General features: G+C 46.1%; 1 protein-coding gene across 1 annotated transcript; it reads left to right on the plus strand.

Annotated features, from left to right (window-relative positions):
* Positions 1-10798: 10798 nt before the first annotated feature.
* Positions 10799-16219, plus strand: LOC118823844. The gene is made up of 11 exons (XM_036593686.1): positions 10799-10832; positions 10964-11014; positions 11122-11151; positions 11396-12097; positions 12218-12448; positions 12562-12905; positions 13007-13263; positions 13455-13703; positions 13816-14133; positions 14175-14856; positions 14906-16219. Exons 4-11 carry the CDS (start codon positions 11422-11424, stop codon positions 15482-15484), a joined length of 3336 nt encoding a protein of 1111 aa, XP_036449579.1. The 5' UTR covers positions 10799-10832; positions 10964-11014; positions 11122-11151; positions 11396-11421; the 3' UTR covers positions 15485-16219.
* The last annotated feature ends 659 nt before the right edge of the window (positions 16220-16878 follow it).

Consider the following 16878-nt stretch of genomic DNA (forward strand, 5'->3'; position numbering starts at 1 on the left):
CTGCACAGACATTTTGAAAGATTGGTGGAATTACCCTTTAATTTGCAGCAAAAAAGGTTCTAATGGCAGCATAGACAGCTTCAAAAAAGTCTATTTAGAAAGGCTGGTTTGTGCCAGATATTTAGCTGTCCTCATCTTGGCACTGCTATTTTTTTTTAGATGTTCTCATTTTAGAGAGGGCCACAGGAAGAGTTCATAACGCGAAGCTGCAACAATTCAGAACTGGTCAAATGCTGTTGCTTTCGTCAAAGCTTTGTAAGGCGAGAGTGATTTAATATCTCTTGCAAATTTAATCGCTATGGAATATTGTTAAACATGGATATGAAGTGATACTGCCTCGCCACCCCTCACCCCATTTTTTTGGCGTTTGCATGTGTCTGAAGTGTCTGTGTGTTGTCAACAAAACAAAAAACAGTTTAGAAAAATATGAGGATCCATATAGTTTTGTTAATTTTTAAGAAAATGTTCCCACAGAACGTAGGAAGTTTGGTTTGTTTCCATGGCAGCGTTGTCTGATTTGTTATAGTCGTGTAAAAGCGACAGTGTTCACCTCGGTCACATTACTACTTATAGGTTTGTGGTGCAACTGAATTTAGTAAAGGGATCATTTGAGGCAGACTAGTGCTAACTAAGCACAAACCTAAAGGGGAACGCCACCAACTTTTCAAACATTCTGCACAATTAAATGGTTGAGATATAAAGAAAGTCACTCAGAGTGGTTTGGTGTCAAATGCTCTGTTCTAGAGAATCTGACAGAGTCTCAATTGTTCACAGTGGTGGCGACCAGACATCTGAAGACTTGAATGCTTCTGAAAGCTCCCTCACTGAAAGTTATCAGACGAAACGGTTATCCGACACATTGCTTTATTGTAGTTTTGTGATAAAGTTTTGACTTAAGATGTATTTTTATTTCACTTCCATTCGTGGTCGAGGGTTCCATGCAGGGTGTTGATAGGCATCAACATTACATATGAAAACTCAGAGGACATGTAGAATCACCTGTAAGAGATGTTTAAATTAATATGGTTTTAGTTCATCTTTAGAATATTTCTGTCCCGCACTAATTTTCTTTTTATGAAATATGTACAAACGATGGGGTACTCTTATTTTGACACAGCGCGTCTTGTAAAGAATGAAAAACTCGCGGCCGGGTCACGGGCGCTGGCGCGATTTCTGGACAAAACAGGGAACTTGGGAGACGTGAAATGGAAGAGAAAAACGGCAGATTGAGCCCCTAGCCAGAGCGGGAACAAGGTATTTTCTGTTTTGAGTTTGGTTTTGTAACTCTTTTTCTTTCTATATAATGCATGTGTTTTTCTATATACATTCTAATTCACATTCAAAGCTACGATTTTGTAATGCTAATTTGCTAGTTGAAACTGGCCTATTTCGCTCCATAGTAATGCTATCTGAAACTAAGAACTGAAGCTGAAACTGGTTATGATTGTCTAGAATCACTCATATATATATGTTAAATGCTGTACTGTTGATTTTGTTTTGTGGCATATTATGCAGGTTAAGCATAAGTTTGTGTAAGGATAAGTAGAATGCCCTTCTGTGTGTATAGTTCTTAACCCACTTATTGCGTGTGAGCTAAGAGACTGCGTGAGCAAGCTAAAATATAGTCTTGTTTCTTTATTACGGTATCAAACCTTCATATTTTCATTTTTACTGGAGAAATTGAACTGTATTTTGTTTTCTTCATGAAAATGTTTCTCTGTTTTTGGTTTTCCATAGCTCTTACGGTGTGTTTATGATATCACACGGTATTAAAATCTTCATAAACCATCAGTCGGCTTTACAACTTTCTGGCTGGGTGGCTACAGTAAGAGCTTCACCCTCATCGATCCTGGTGGCCTGCCATCTACCTCAAGGACGTCTACGCTGAAGGATCTTCATGCTCCTGTGCTGCTACATCACCTGGTGTTGTCTACAGTGGGCTCTCAGTCGTGCAGCATTGCATATTCAGTGGTCACTCCTGCAGCGTACGGTGGAACCGCACCCTAAAGGACTCGGTGTAATGATCGGACATGAACACAGTTGTAGCAAATTAAAGGAGTTAAAAGCATCAGAACTGTGAGTAATGTCCGCAAGGTGAGGAACCTTTCAAGGCAAACCACATGGAATGAAGTAAATGTTGAACATCTCTCACTCATATCTCCCACTCAAGTGAAACTGGAAGTAAAACACATCTGCAAGTATAAATGGTTATTTATGATTAACATTATTGCAAGTGATTGAAGTGTCTAAGGTTTGTTTTTAATTCAGCTACAGTTATCTAAGACACAGCATTACAATTCATTTTCTAGTACTGGTGAATAAGTGTTTTATGATTGTATAAGTGAACCTTTTCACCTTTGTCCTGTTCAAGCCTGTCCCTTCCACTTAACACTAGATGTAAGGCAAAATGAATGACCCAGCAGTAGATTATTCAAATGTAGGAGAGTTTGAGGAGCAGGTTGACAGTCTCCAGCATGAAGTCCAAGATCCAGTGGTTATGTCTCTTAAAGCTACAGAGACATTTGAGTGGCATTGCTTTAAAGGAGCAACTCAAGCCAAAGAAAAAACTGATTTTCATGATAAACTCCATGAAGCTGATAAGGAACTTCCACCCCCTCGACGCTCTGGGCGAACGCGGTGTCCTACTGAAAGGATGCTTGCGTTTCAAAAGGAAGAAACTCAGAGAAAAGAAAAAAGACTGCTCTTCATGTATGATCAGTGGAAAAGCCATGCACGCAAGGCAAGAGATCAGCTAATGTCAGATATTCCAGAGAGTCAGTTAGGACATCTCATTGACACATTGGAAAGGGGTAAGGAAGGCATCATGAAGATGTATTCTGAAATTCGGAACTTTATCACACCACCAGCTGAGTTAAGGCGACGAATAGATGCTTGTGAAGCTGTCACAATGGATATTGTCAAAATTGCCTATGAGAGGATGGTAGGAATTAATGGTGAGTTTAATGCAGAGCATGAAAAGGGTCGTCTCCAAGAGCTTCTTGATCGTGATTATGCACATTCAATCTATGGATCAGTCGTCTCACAGAGAAGTTCTACATCAAGCCTTTTTTCTGCAGCCTCATTGGTGGTGGCAAAACGGGCAGATGCAGCAGCTGAGCTGGCAGCAAAAGAGGCTGAGTATGGAATGCTGATAGAAGAAGAGAAACAAAGAGAGATTATAGAACAACAGCGAAGAGCTCTAGAAACTCAGCAGCGAGGATTGGAGCGACTGCAGGCAGAGAAAGAACTAAAAGCAGCAAGAGCTAGGTTGGAGGCCTATGATCAGGAAACAGCTCGAGAGGCTGCCACACATACTGAGGCCAACCATAGCATCAAAGGTAAAAAGGAACGCAACACCTCATCTTCAGCCGTTGTTAGTCAACCCAGTAGCGCAGCATCTCCCCTTGTAGAGGTTTCCCTTCTGGCACAGGCCTTTCAAGATAGCGTAGCATTAAATAGACTTCCTGTCCCAGAGCCATTTGTGTTCAATGGAGATCCTATCCAGTTTATTGAATGGAAATCAGGCTTTCAGTTCCTCATTGACAAGAAGTGCCTCTCCCCTGCTGAAAAGCTGTTTTATTTGAAGAAATACGTGGGTGGCCCAGCCCGCAAGGTTTTAGATGGCACCTTCTACCGGAATGACCATGAAGCCTTTCGTGATGCATGGGCCAAGCTGAACCAGCGATATGGTCAACCATTTACCATTCAAAGAGCATTTCGAACAAGACTTGCCAATTGGCCAAAAATTCAGCCGAAGGATGCTGTAGGGCTTAGAGATCTGTCTGACTTCCTGAATGCTTGTCAGGATGCTATACCTTACGTCAAGGGTCTTGAAATACTCAACGACTGTGAAGAGAATCAAAAAATCGTTCAAAAACTTCCTGACTGGACTGCTTCGCGGTGGAACAGACAAGTTACCCAAACCTTAACCGAGAAGCAAGAATTCCCAAGTTTTAAGGACTTTGCTGCCTTTGTGGCCATGGAAGTTGAAGTTGCCTGCAACCCAGTAACTTCTTTTCACGCTCTCCATTCCTTGGATTCCTCCACTGATAAACGCAACCCACGAGAGCATAAGAAAACCAAGGCCAGTGTCCTCAGCAGCCAAGCAGCTACAGACAGTGAGGGTCCACGGTCATCCAAGAAAAGTGTAAAACCCCCATGTATGCTATGTCAAGATCATAGACACCAGCTTCATAGCTGCCCTAAGTTCACAGCAATGTCCTTGGAGGAGCGACGGAACTATGTGAAGGAAAATAGGCTATGCTATGGGTGTTTGAAACTCGGCCACAATGCTAAGGAGTGTCGTCATCGTCACATCTGTGACACTTGTAAAGGAAGGCATCCAACATGTCTCCATGATGACAGTTATGTGAAAAAGGAAACCCCCACATCCTCTTCTGACTCACAGCAGAGTAAAACAAATGAGGCAGCAATGTCAGTGTCACTTAGCATAGCTGGAGAAAGTTCTCCCAGCACATCTATGGTTGTACCAGTATGGGTGTCAACAAAGGGTAATCCATATACGGAAAGGCTTGTGTATGCTCTTCTAGACACTCAAAGCGACACCACCTTTGTTGACCAGGGAGTAAGTGACATTTTGCAAGCTGAGAAGTATCCAGTGAAGCTCAAATTGACTACCATGAGTGGAAATGGCATGATTCTTCCAAGTGAAAGGGTATTAGGGCTTCGTGTGAGAGGCTATAGCTCAGCAACACACATCGATCTTCCACCTGCCTATACGAAGGATTGGATACCCTTAAACCGAATGCACATTCCTACCTGTGAGTCAGCCAGGCAGTGGGCCCATCTGTCAGAAATAGCTGATGAGCTCCAGCCACTCGAAGACTGTGAAATAGGCCTGCTCATCGGCTACAACTGCTCGAGAGTAATGGCGCCAAAGCAGGTTATTCTAGGAGGAGATGATGAACCTTTCGCCATTCAAACCGACTTAGGATGGAGTATTGTAGGGCGTTCTTTGCCCACCCTGGACTGCCCTTCACGTACTAGCTTGTGTCATCGCACTTCTGTCAAAGAGCTACCACCTGTAACTCCTGCAGATGTCAGGAGTCTGACTTCAAGGACGTAAAGGAAGACAGCAAGACAGTTTCTCAAGATGATGTCATGTTCCTTGACAAGTTAAGTGAGAGTATATGGAAGAACAGTGAGGGTCATTACGAAATGCCTCTCCCCTTCAAGAAGAGACCCAGTCTACCAGACAACAAGGATTTAGCTATTCTGCGGCTCAACCACCTAAAAAGGAAATTGGCAAAGGACAGCAAGTATAAGGAGCATTATGTCAATTTCATGAAGGAGGTTATTGATGAGGGAGATGCAGAGGAAGTCCAAGACCAGGGCATTGAAGGTGAGAGATGGTATATCCCGCATCATGGCATCTACCACACAAAAAAGCCAGATAAACTTCGAGTAGTGTTTGACTGTTCAGCTAGATATAAGGGAACAAGCTTGAACGACCATCTTCTCACAGGGCCTGATTTGATAAATAACCTAATTGGAGTTCTCATTAGGTTTCGGCAACACACCGTTGCATTGACGTGCGATGTCGAGATGTTCCACCAATTTCATGTACATGAAGCTGACAGAAACTTTCTGCGTTTTCTTTGGTGGAGCAATGAAGATTTCAGCACAGAGGCAAAAGAGTTCCGTTTGAGGGTACATCTCTTCGGCGCTGCTTCCTCTCCTGGATGTGCCAACTATGGGCTGAAGTATCTAGCCAAGGAGAATAAGGACCTTTATCCTCTGGGTGCCCAGTTTGTCACAAGGGACTTATATGTAGATGATGGAGTCACAAGTGTGGATGATGTCAATGATGGCATTCAGCTCGCAAGAGAAGCTTGTGAACTTTGTGCCAAAGGTGGTCTTCGATTGCACAAGTTTGTGTCCAACAATAGATCTGTCTTAGAGAGCATACCACCATCAGAGAGATCAGCTGATGTTGGTAACTTTGGTCTAGTCTTTGATGACCTACCATCAGCTTTAGGAATCCAGTGGGACCCAAAGTCTGACTGTTTCAAGTTCAGCGTCAACCTTAAAGAACAGCCTGCAACTCGCCGCGGAGTTCTATCTACAGTTGCCTCGCTATACGATCCCTTGGGATTTGTAGCTCCATTCGTGCTTAAAGGTAAAAGAATACTTCAAGAGATGTGTAGGCGTGGCTTAGGCTGGGACGACACTTTGGGGGATGAACTCCGACCAAAATGGGAATGCTGGAGAAATGATCTAGCCAATTTGAACCAGGTCATCATATCCCGTTGTTATGCGCCAGATGGATTTGGAAGGATTACCAAGACCGAACTGCATCATTTTTCTGACGCTAGCACAATAGGGTATGGCCAGTGTTCCTACTTGAGATTTCATAATGAAAATGGGGATGTGCACTGTGCTCTGGTCATTGGGAAGTCCCGAGTAGCTCCAACAAAGGTTACAACTGTTCCTAGGTTGGAATTGACGGCCGCTGTTGTTTCTGTGAAGATAAGCAACATGCTTAAGGAGGAGTTGGCATCTCTTGAGGCAGAGGAGTTCTTCTGGACTGACTCCAAGGTGGTTTTAGGATATATAAAGAACGAAGCAAGACGTTTCCACACGTTTGTCGCAAACCGAGTCCAGAAAATACACCTCAGCTCAAACCCTTGACAATGGAGGTATGTTTCATCTAACGATAATCCTGCTGACCATGCCTCCAGAGGCCTGGCTCTCAGTGACCTTCAGACATCTACCTGGTTCACGGGTCCAGAGTTCTTGTGGGAAAGGGAACTTCAGCTGCCAGTAGATGTTACTCCAGAGCTGGAGATAGGGGATCCCGAAGTCAGAAATGCTCAAACTTTGAGAACCAAAAAGACTGAGCAAGTAAACATAGTCGATCGTTTGTCTAAGTTTTCATCTTGGTCACGGGCGATTAGAGCTGTAGCACGGATTCTTAGATGCATCAGCAAGAACAAATCAAGCTTCCTCACTACCGTGGAAGAGAGAGAAAACGCTGAGCGCCTTATAATTAGGAATTTGCAGGGACAAGTATTCCAAGATGAGTTGAGTCTCCTGAGCAGAGGAATTCCCCTACCATCACACAGCAGGTTGCACCAGCTAGACGCATTCGTTGACAAAGATGGTTTGCTTAAGGTGGGAGGAAGATTGCGTAACTCATCTCTAGGCATGTCCTTCAAACATCCAGCAATTCTCCCTAAAGATCATCACATCACAAGGATGATCATCGCTCATAATCACGAAAAGGTTGAGCATCAAGGCAAAGGTCTCACCCTTAACGAAATAAGGGCAAGTGGCTACTGGATTCCAGGAGTTGGCCGCACAGTAGCATCCTATATTCATCACTGCGTAACATGCAGAAAGCTCAGGAAACCTGCAGAGGAGCAAAGGATGGCCGACTTGCCTCCAGAACGTGTAGGACAGTCACCTCCGTTTACTTATTGCGGAATGGACTGTTTTGGCCCATTTCTTACAAAGCAAGGACGGAAAGTGAACAAGAGATATGGTCTTCTCCTCACTTGCTTTTACTCAAGGGCGATTCACCTTGAGATGCTTGATGATATGTCGACTGACTCTTTCATCAACAGTCTCCGATGCTTCATTGCCATCCGTGGTGCAGTGCGACAAATAAAGTCAGATCAAGGAAGTAACTTTGTCGGAGCAAAACACGAACTCAGGGAAGCTCTTAAAGAGGTGGACTCGGAGCGCATAGCTACATTCCTTGCAGAAAAGCAGTGCGACTTCATCATGAACGCACCCTGTTCAAGTCATGCTGGTGGCGTCTGGGAGAGGCAGATTAGAACAGTCAGAAGTATTCTCCGATCCACAATTTCCCTCTCTTCGGATAGGCTGAATGATGCTTCTTTACGAGCCTTTCTGTATGAAGCTATGGCTATCGTGAACAGCCGTCCACTTACGGTTGACAATCTCACAGATCCAAACAGGCATATTATGGCGTATGTGGCATATTATGCAGGTTAAGCATAAGTTTGTGTAAGGATAAGTAAAATGCGCTTCTGTGTGTATAGTTCTTAACTCACTTATTGCGTACGAGCTAAGAGACTGCGTGAGCAAGCTAAAATATAGTCTTGTTTCTTTATTACGGTATCAAATCTTCATATTCTCATTTTTACTGGAGAAATTGAACTGTATTTTGTTTTCTTCATGAAAATGTTTCTCTGTTTTTGGTTTTCCATAGCTCTTACGGTGTGTTTGATATCACACGGTATTAAAATCTTCATAAACCATCAGTCGGCTTTACAACTTTCTGGCTGGGTGGCTACATCACCTGTTGTTTTGGACAGTAAATAAAATGGCTATATTTGTGTTGTATGTTCAAGAACGAACCAGTGCAACCCAGTCCCGGCTGTTAGGGCGAGTCAAACCATACAATGCGCAGTGTGCGGGCGCCACCTAGCGTTACATGCATGAACTACAAATACGTTCATGCAGAAAACAATAAAAAAATTCCACCCGCATATCCCGGGATATTTTCTTTTGGGCATTTTTATACCCGGGACAAAAGTGGGGACGCTTCCGTCTAAGCGTGTCATCCTTGCGCCTCTGGGCGAACAATCTTCGTGCTAAAGAAAACCAGACGTTTCACTAAGTCCCTCCCTTCTCTACTTCTGATTGGCCGCCGGACAAATTGTTTCAGCGGTTTGTTTCACGGCGGAGCCGAATTATTGGTCGCCGAACTGGAGCAGCGATTGGCCAGAGCCGGTGCGCCAGGTCACATGGCCTGCTGACGAAATGTTTCAAGGGTTTGTTTCTAAATGGGCTCGCCTGATTGGTCGAGGTTTCACGTGAGCTCGCAGTTTAAGCGCAAGGGAGCGGGAGCATCATTTCAGTCTCAGCACTTTAGCAAGCAGCAGCGTTTTCAGAGCAATTTACAGGCAAGTCCGTTACTTTACTGTTTTAACCACTTTTTTAAACTTAGTGTTTGGACTGCAGGTGTGTGATGTACGTACATTACGGAGATGTTATAATTGTATTTTCGCACGAATTACGCGGCGTCACCTTGCTAGCTACACAACGTATTTCCAAATTTTTTTTATGTTTAAAATTAAAATGTTTTTGTCTCCGTAGAATTCATAGTTGTCATGTTTATTTCGATTAGCTTGCTTATTCTTTGCAATTTTTTGGGTATGTTTTACTACTTTTATGCGTTTTACAATTTTCTCGCTTTTTATGTGTATTAAGTTAGCTTGCTAAATCGCCTAAATGATTATAATTGCTATCAGACGTCATTTTTCTACGTAGAATATTAAATATGTCAATTGCTAGCACCGATATGACAATATTTTATCGTGCGAGTGGTAAATTACATTGCAAAAGACGTTTCTGAGCATATTTTTCAATTAAACAGCAAGTGGTCAGTATTTGAACTCTTATGCTCGTAAATACCCATCTATTTGGCTGGAAGGAAGACAGTTACAGCTCTCATATGACACCCACCTTTTGAATGAAGCTTATGAAATATTAAAGTTCCGCGTTTCGGAACCACCGGTGGTTCCACTGAGTTAATAAGATTAAAGGAGCCTGACCAACTGTATGTTCCTCCAGAAAGAGAACAGAAATAGTTTTTGTTTCAGTGGATTTATTGCAGAGTGTTTGAAATGTTAATAAATATAATAAACATCAGGAAAAACTACCTGTAAAGAACAATGGTTACACTGTTGCGATGGATGTGTACCGTGAAAATGTCTTAAACTATTGTGATGCTGTATTTTTGCCATTTTGCTCACCCCTTACAGAGGTTTATTTTGATTTTATTTGTCAGTGTTTTCTACAATGGATGCAAGGCCAGCATTTCGTTGCGAGGAGAACGGAGAGCTCACTCTTCGAGCCTCACCAGCAGCACTTGCTGTGGAGAGGGAGCACTTGACCCGCATAGGGTCAGGCACTCCTTTCAAGGTCCAGGATCCCATGGCAGTTTGGACAGAGGCCAAACAAAGAGTGGTGGCCGCAGGAGGAGAGCCTTGGGACAACCAGCTGGTAGCGAGTGAGAGCGTTTTCCAGTTTGGCCAGTACCGAGGGAAAACCTTTAAGTGGCTTCTGGAGAATGACCTGGGCTATGCTGTCATGGTCTTGGCAGGGCACCAGAAGGAGCGGGAGTCTGGCGACCTGAGCGACACTGCCCTTATGAGCAATAAGGATGTGCTCCTCAAGTATGCCGGATCCTTTCCCGAGGTTGCCGAGGCCATTAGGCAGCGGAGGCAGCGGAGCACCCAGGCAGATGACAGTCTGGTGGGCTTTGGTGCACATAAGATGTGTACCTACAAGCAGCTTTATGAGTCTGCAGACAGGGAGAAAAAGAGGTAAAGATATATTAAAATTCTGCATGTTATATTTTATTGTAGTTGTAGTATATTTTGTTACATATTTTTACTACTTTTATTTATGCATCTGTATAATATTTTTGCTCTTGTTTTGCTCTTGTTTTGCTCTTTACTGTAACTTCCCTCTGGGATAATGCAATGATTTATCTATTGATTTAAAATACACTGTTATTATTGTTGGTAATAGTGTAGTTTGTATATGTAAGCAGTAGTGATAGTGGTAAAACAGTATCCTCATTAAAATGAATTATATTATTAATTGTAATCCTTAATATATTTGCTCATTATTCTGTCTTTTTAACAGTTACGTCCAGTGGCTGAGAGGTCAGACGAGCAGGCCAGGAACTAAAATGGACGCACTGAGGAAGTACATCCAGAAGAGGGATGTGGAGCAGGCTCTGCATGGCTCTGCACCCTCATCGTCTTCCATTTCGGCTCCTGGCTCTCTTCACCACCCTGGATCGTCCCGAGAGCAGGCTCCTAAAGCTCTTGGTAAGTGTTAAAATCATGTAAAATAGAGAAGTTCATCGTTCAGCACAGCACATATTGTGCAAAAATCATGTGAAGTCATTATGTACTGCAAATTTTCCCATTGTTAATGTTTAATATTCTGTATTTGTCAGAGCCCACTGATGATGAGCTGATGGCATGTGCCATGGAGGTGGACATACCAGGTATGTGTTTTCTGAGTTCTTTTTTTTTCAGAATGAACAATGTGTTACATATAAAACATGTAATGAACGTATCGTAACTTTTTGCTTTATGTCAATGTATTTACTAGCCCTTTAAAAATGATGCAGAAGAAGTTAAGGTAAGTGTTATAAGTGGCCCGTCGAATAGTAGCCCCGCTCGTAGCACTTGTGGCTTAGTTGGTTCTGGTGTGCATGTCCACTCCTTTTATCCCTTTGCTTTGGTAGAACAGCTGCTTAGAATGCTCAACATCCTTTGTCCCCATGCTTGTGTCACTGTGCTTTGGCTAGGATGTACATAAAACTTCTAAACATGTATTCTTTCATTTATTCACCCTTTCTATTTATTTTCTATTTATTACACAGCTCATGAGGGAGATGGGCTGCTGCCCATGGCAGCAGGGCTGATGAGGCGCTACAGTGAAGCTGGAGTCCTCCCGCCGAAGCTCCTGTACGTGGACAGGGACTGCTGTTCCGGAACAGGGAGGTCCAGAGCAGCGGCCATGTTCCACGAGTGGGAGGAGCTGGTTGTCAGGCTGGACATGTGGCACCTGATGCGAAGGTTCGCGGTGGGTGTCACCACTGACAGCCACCAGCTCTACGGCCTCTTTATGGCGAAGCTCTCTGCGTGCATCTTCGAGTGGGATGCAGCAGATGTGGCTCGTCTGCGGGAGGCCGTGCAGGCGGAGATGGAGGAGAAGCAGGGCATCGTGGGCCTCAGCGAAGAGCAGCTCAACAGCAAGCTGACGACAAAGCTGCTTGCTCGGCACTGTCGGCGCCGCACGCGCGGTGCAGAGGAGACCGAGGAGCTTGTCCATCAGCTGCTGGAGGCTTTCCGCGACGTGACGGACACGATGGGCGTCCCCTTGCTGGACAACGAAAGGATGGATGTCATCTGGAACAACCAGCGGCAACACCTTCGTTGCATCCAGGATCCTCCGGGACTCCAACTTTACACTAAGACGGGCCAGCTGACCAAAGGCGGGGTTGTCCTGCCTGTGTACCGTTGCGCACGGGGCTCCACCTCCCTCGAGTCGTTCCACCTACACCTCAATCACTTCATACCTGGTAAGTGTATAGATTTGTATTGTGTGTGTGTGTGTGTGTGTGTGTGTGTGTGTGTGTGTTTCTGTCTTGTGTCTTGTGTTTGTTGTGGACCGTCTACAACATGTTTTCTCTGCTTCACAGGCACTTCTGCAAATGCAGAAAACTTTCAGGCGTACCTCCTGGAAGGCTTGGTGAGGTGGAATGAGGACTGTGCAGCGGCAGCAGCGGTAGACCAGGCAGAAGCGGTAGACCAGGCAGAGCAGGTGCTGCGGTGCTACAGTGGCCACCTGCAGCACAACCTCAACCAGCTCAGCCAACAGCTGCTCAACCGTAAGCTGGTTGAGGACTACACAAAACCTGGAGAGTACACAGGTGAATATTCACCGACTGAATCTGTATAGCACTGTTCACCAACCAATATTGCAAACCTGTTATTATTATTGATGAGTTTGTTAAGTTAAATTGTAATTATTGATGTGTTTCAGGAGAGCTGATCGGTGTCGAGTACCTCTACTCCCAGCAGTGCAAGGAGTTGAGAGAGGACATTGGTCGTGATCCGGATACTCCAGATGGCACCCCAGATGACGAGTCGGACTGGGAGGATGAAGGGTTTGCTGAGGCTGTTCATTTGGGTACGGAGGAAAGTGACCCCACCATCGTCCCGCTTTCGGTTGATCCCCACTGCAGCCTGCTGTCCATCCGTGCTGCGGCAGAGGCAGGAGTACCTCCTCTGTCTGAAGACGCCCCATCTGACCCGCTCCTTCCCTCCACCCCGAAAGCGATGTCAGGCGGGGACGATGATGATGGTGGCGGTGGTGGTGATGTTAACGTAAGAACTGTTAAGATTTAAATAAAAAAAATTTACAAGAACAGCACAGCATAAATCTGAATAAAATTCACCTTCTTGTTGTTTTTCCTTTATCTTGCTAGGAATTCACAGGGCTTGATGGAGCACCTGGCTACGACCGCGTGGTCAGGCTGGCCATGTACCTGGTGGGGCTGCGTGACGAACCCTGTTTCTCCAAAAGGCATATTGCTGACATCGTCGCTCTCTGGAACTCCCTGCCAGAGGCTGACAAGCGACGTGTCTCTTACTTGCCGAGACACAGGGCGTGGCTCCTCGAGGGACGGTTCAAGGCCAGCCACTCAAAGACCACCGTCAGCAGTGGGACGGAGAGCTTGAAGCGGTAAGGGCACCATACATGCTGATGAGGATTTTTACAGAGAATTCCCTTTAATGATGATAATAATAATAATAATAACAATAGTAATAGTAATTTATTTATTTAATAGTTTATATAATGCTTTTCATGCTGGTGTGAATGTGAATTATAACTCATCTTAAGTTGTTTGGCTTTTTGTGTTTTTTCCTGAACAGCTGTTTGCTGGGCCAAGGCACAGGGCCTGCACAGTGGCCCCACGCAAGCCGCCTCGTGGAGGCCATTTGCCTGCAGTTGTGTGATATGCACCCTCGTGGCCAAAAGATCGCCGGCTTCAGGTTAAACCGCTGGAGTGTCGTCCTGCGGGACTACGGCAGGATCAGGAGGCTGGTCCTGAACAGTCCTGGGCTCATGCAGGCGACAGCGCTTCAGCTCTTCGAGATCAATCAGCGCACACTATCTGTGTGGTAAGGGTCTTGATCTAACACTGCTGATGCTGTGCATTAGACAGTTCTTTTATGTGAATTCTAAATTTGTTGTATTTATTTGTTTTCTTTTTTGTTTTTTTTGTGTTGATAGGTATAATGATTTGCAGAAGAAGCAGGAACTGGCTGTGCTGTCTATGGAGATTCCAGTCCCCAACCCAAGCATGACAGCAGCCGTCCCGTTGACCGAGCCCAGGCAGAATGTTCCGGAGCCTGAGCACCCGAGGTCTTTTGTGTTCGCCTGTCCTCCGGATCTGTCTGGGCAAGCTGTGCGGCGAGGACAGCATCCAGTTCCTGAATATTTGCAATATCTGGCGCCAGCACCGCAGCCCGCACCTCTGCCCTACCCTGCGCCAGCACCGCAGCCCGCACCTCTGCCCCATTCTACGCCAGCACCTCTGCCCCGTCCTACGCCAGCACCGCAGCCCACACCTCTGCCCCGTCCTGCGCCAGCACCGCAGCCCGCACCTCTGACCCACCCTGCGCCAGCACCGCAGCCCGCACCTCTGCCCCGTCCTGCGCCAGCACCGCAGCCCGCACCTCTGACCCACCCTGCGCCAGCACCGCAGCCCGCACCTCTGCCCCATCCTACGCCAGCACCGCAGCCCGCACCTCTGACCCACCCTGCGCCAGCACCGCAGCCCGCACCTCTGACCCACCCTGCGCCAGCACCGCAGCCCGCACCTCTGACCCACCCTGCGCCAGCACCGCAGCCCGCACCTCTGCCCTACCCTGCGCCAGCACCGCAGCCCGCACCTCTGCCCTACCCTGCGCCAGCACCGCAGCCCGCACCTCTGACCCACCCTGCGCCAGCACCGCAGCCCGCACCTCTGCCCCGTCCTGCGCCAGCACCGCAGCCCGCACCTCTGACCCACCCTGCGCCAGCACCGCAGCCCGCACCTCTGCCCCGTCCTGCGCCAGCACCGCAGCCCGCACCTCTGACCCACCCTGCGCCAGCACCCGCAGCCCGCACCTCTGCCCCTCCTCGCCAGCACCGCAGCCCGCACCTCTGACCCACCCTGCGCCAGCACCGCAGCCCGCACCGCAGCCCGCACCTCTGCCCACCCTGCGCCAGCACCGCAGCCCGCACTCGCACCTCGCCAGCACCACAGCCCGCACCTCTGACCCACCCTGCGCCAGCACCGCAGCCCGCACCTCTGCCCTACCCTGCGCCAGCACCGCAGCCCGCACCTCTGCCCTACCCTGCGCCAGCACCGCAGCCCGCACCTCTGCCCTACCCTGCGCCAGCACCGCAGCCCGCACCTCTGCCCTACCCTGCGCCAGCACCGCAGCCCGCACCTCTGCCCTACCCCGCGCCAGCACTGGAGCCCACACCACCTCTGCTACTGTTCCAGCCTGCACCAGCACCGCAGCCCACACCACCTCTGCTACTGTTCCAGCCTGCACCAGCACCGCAACCCACACCACCTCTACCACTCCACCCTACACCTCTGCCCCAGCAGACTGTGCCACCGCCACCATTTCCGCCCATCCAACTGCCACACCTTCAGCCAGTCCATGATCCTGAAGGGAAAGTGTGGAGCAGGACCACTCAGTGGAGGAGGAGAAAGGCAGCCGAGGCCTTGGCGAGGCAGCAGGGTCTCCATATACCACCTCGCGTCACCCACACGCACTACATCTGTTCCCAGTGTGGGCAGCCGAGGACAAGGCAGTTTGGGCATAGCAGGATGGGAAACAGATTTTTCTGCTCTACAGCAGAGGGGAAGACTGTGGAGGAGTGGCGGGCTGAACAGGGACATTAAGTTTATAATTATTATGTTTTTGATTATTGATATCTGCTTATAAATACACATTGAAGATCCTCTTATTATTATTATTATTATTATTATTGCAATCTATCAAGTTACTTTTATTATTTGCTTGTGTGGTAAGTACTTTTAAAATGTAAGCACTATTATATTTACTATTATTACCTATCAGGCTACTAATGTTATTACTTGCACTTACATAAATGCTAGTAATTTAAATGTAAGCACTTCACTATATTATTAATACTGTTATTGTTATACACATGCACTAAAACTATTAGCATTATTGTCTACTAATATAATAAGCACAATTGATTCAATTACTTATACATGTGTAAATAAACATACAACTACATTGATTGTGCATTTATAAATGTGAACCGTAAAGCTCAAACATAATACAAATATAAGGTCATTTATTCTATATGTGGAGTTATAATATGATCATTGAAGTGTGTTATTGAATGCAAATTTGAACCAATCAACAGCATATAATGTATAATGTGTTTTTATTGCTATTATATTAAGCAGTGTAGTTGAAGTATTTATTACTGCGTTCTAAATTCCCATTATATTGATTTGTGCTGTGTTCTCATCTAACTGCACAAATTTCATGTATATAGCACTTCTCTTGTTTCACAGAGGAACATTTTTTTTTTTGTCCCATCCACTTTATACTTGTGTAATAAGCAGTTCTAACAAATTATTAGTATTATTTAAACATGTTGTACAAATGCCAAAAATCTGTTAATAAAAAAGGTGGTTGGTTTACCCAAATAATGTGTTGTACTTAATCTTTTATTCACATTGTGTGTGTGCGGAATGCTTTAAAGAACACAAAGATTTTGATGTATATGAAAAATATTTATTAGAAACAAAAGAAATATAGTAAAGATAAAATGTGTAAATCAAATACAAACATAGATATATTTACAAGCTATGAGGTTGCACATTAACTATTTATGGACTTTGTGTTCAGGAGGGCTGGGCAGATTTTCTTCTGTCTGGTCTTATTTCCTCCCACTCCGACTTTGCACAGGTCTGCCCTCCCGATCTGCGGTGCGTTGCTCGGCGAGCCACAGTTCTACCGACTTCCCTTCATAGGCTGAGCAGAATGGGACGCCTTTGTAGCGACTGTGCCCGTATGCCTTTTGCCGTGGCTGGCCACACAGCTGGCATATTTGGTAGCCAGGCCTCTTTCTTTCTTTCAAGCTAATTCCCAGCTCCTCAGCCTCCTGTTCCTTTTGCCTTCTCCTCTTCATGTTCCAGGCTGTGCTTTTTGGGATGCCTCTTCCCTTATTCTCTCCGGCCTTCCTCCTCTGCTCTGTCAGCCAGTCATGGGCGCTCTGGCCAGAGGTGTTAGAGCAGAAACTTGTGCCCTTATAGGT

Source organism: Colossoma macropomum, unplaced genomic scaffold (genome assembly GCF_904425465.1).
Source record: "Colossoma macropomum unplaced genomic scaffold, Colossoma_macropomum, whole genome shotgun sequence".
NCBI lineage: Eukaryota > Metazoa > Chordata > Actinopteri > Characiformes > Serrasalmidae > Colossoma > Colossoma macropomum.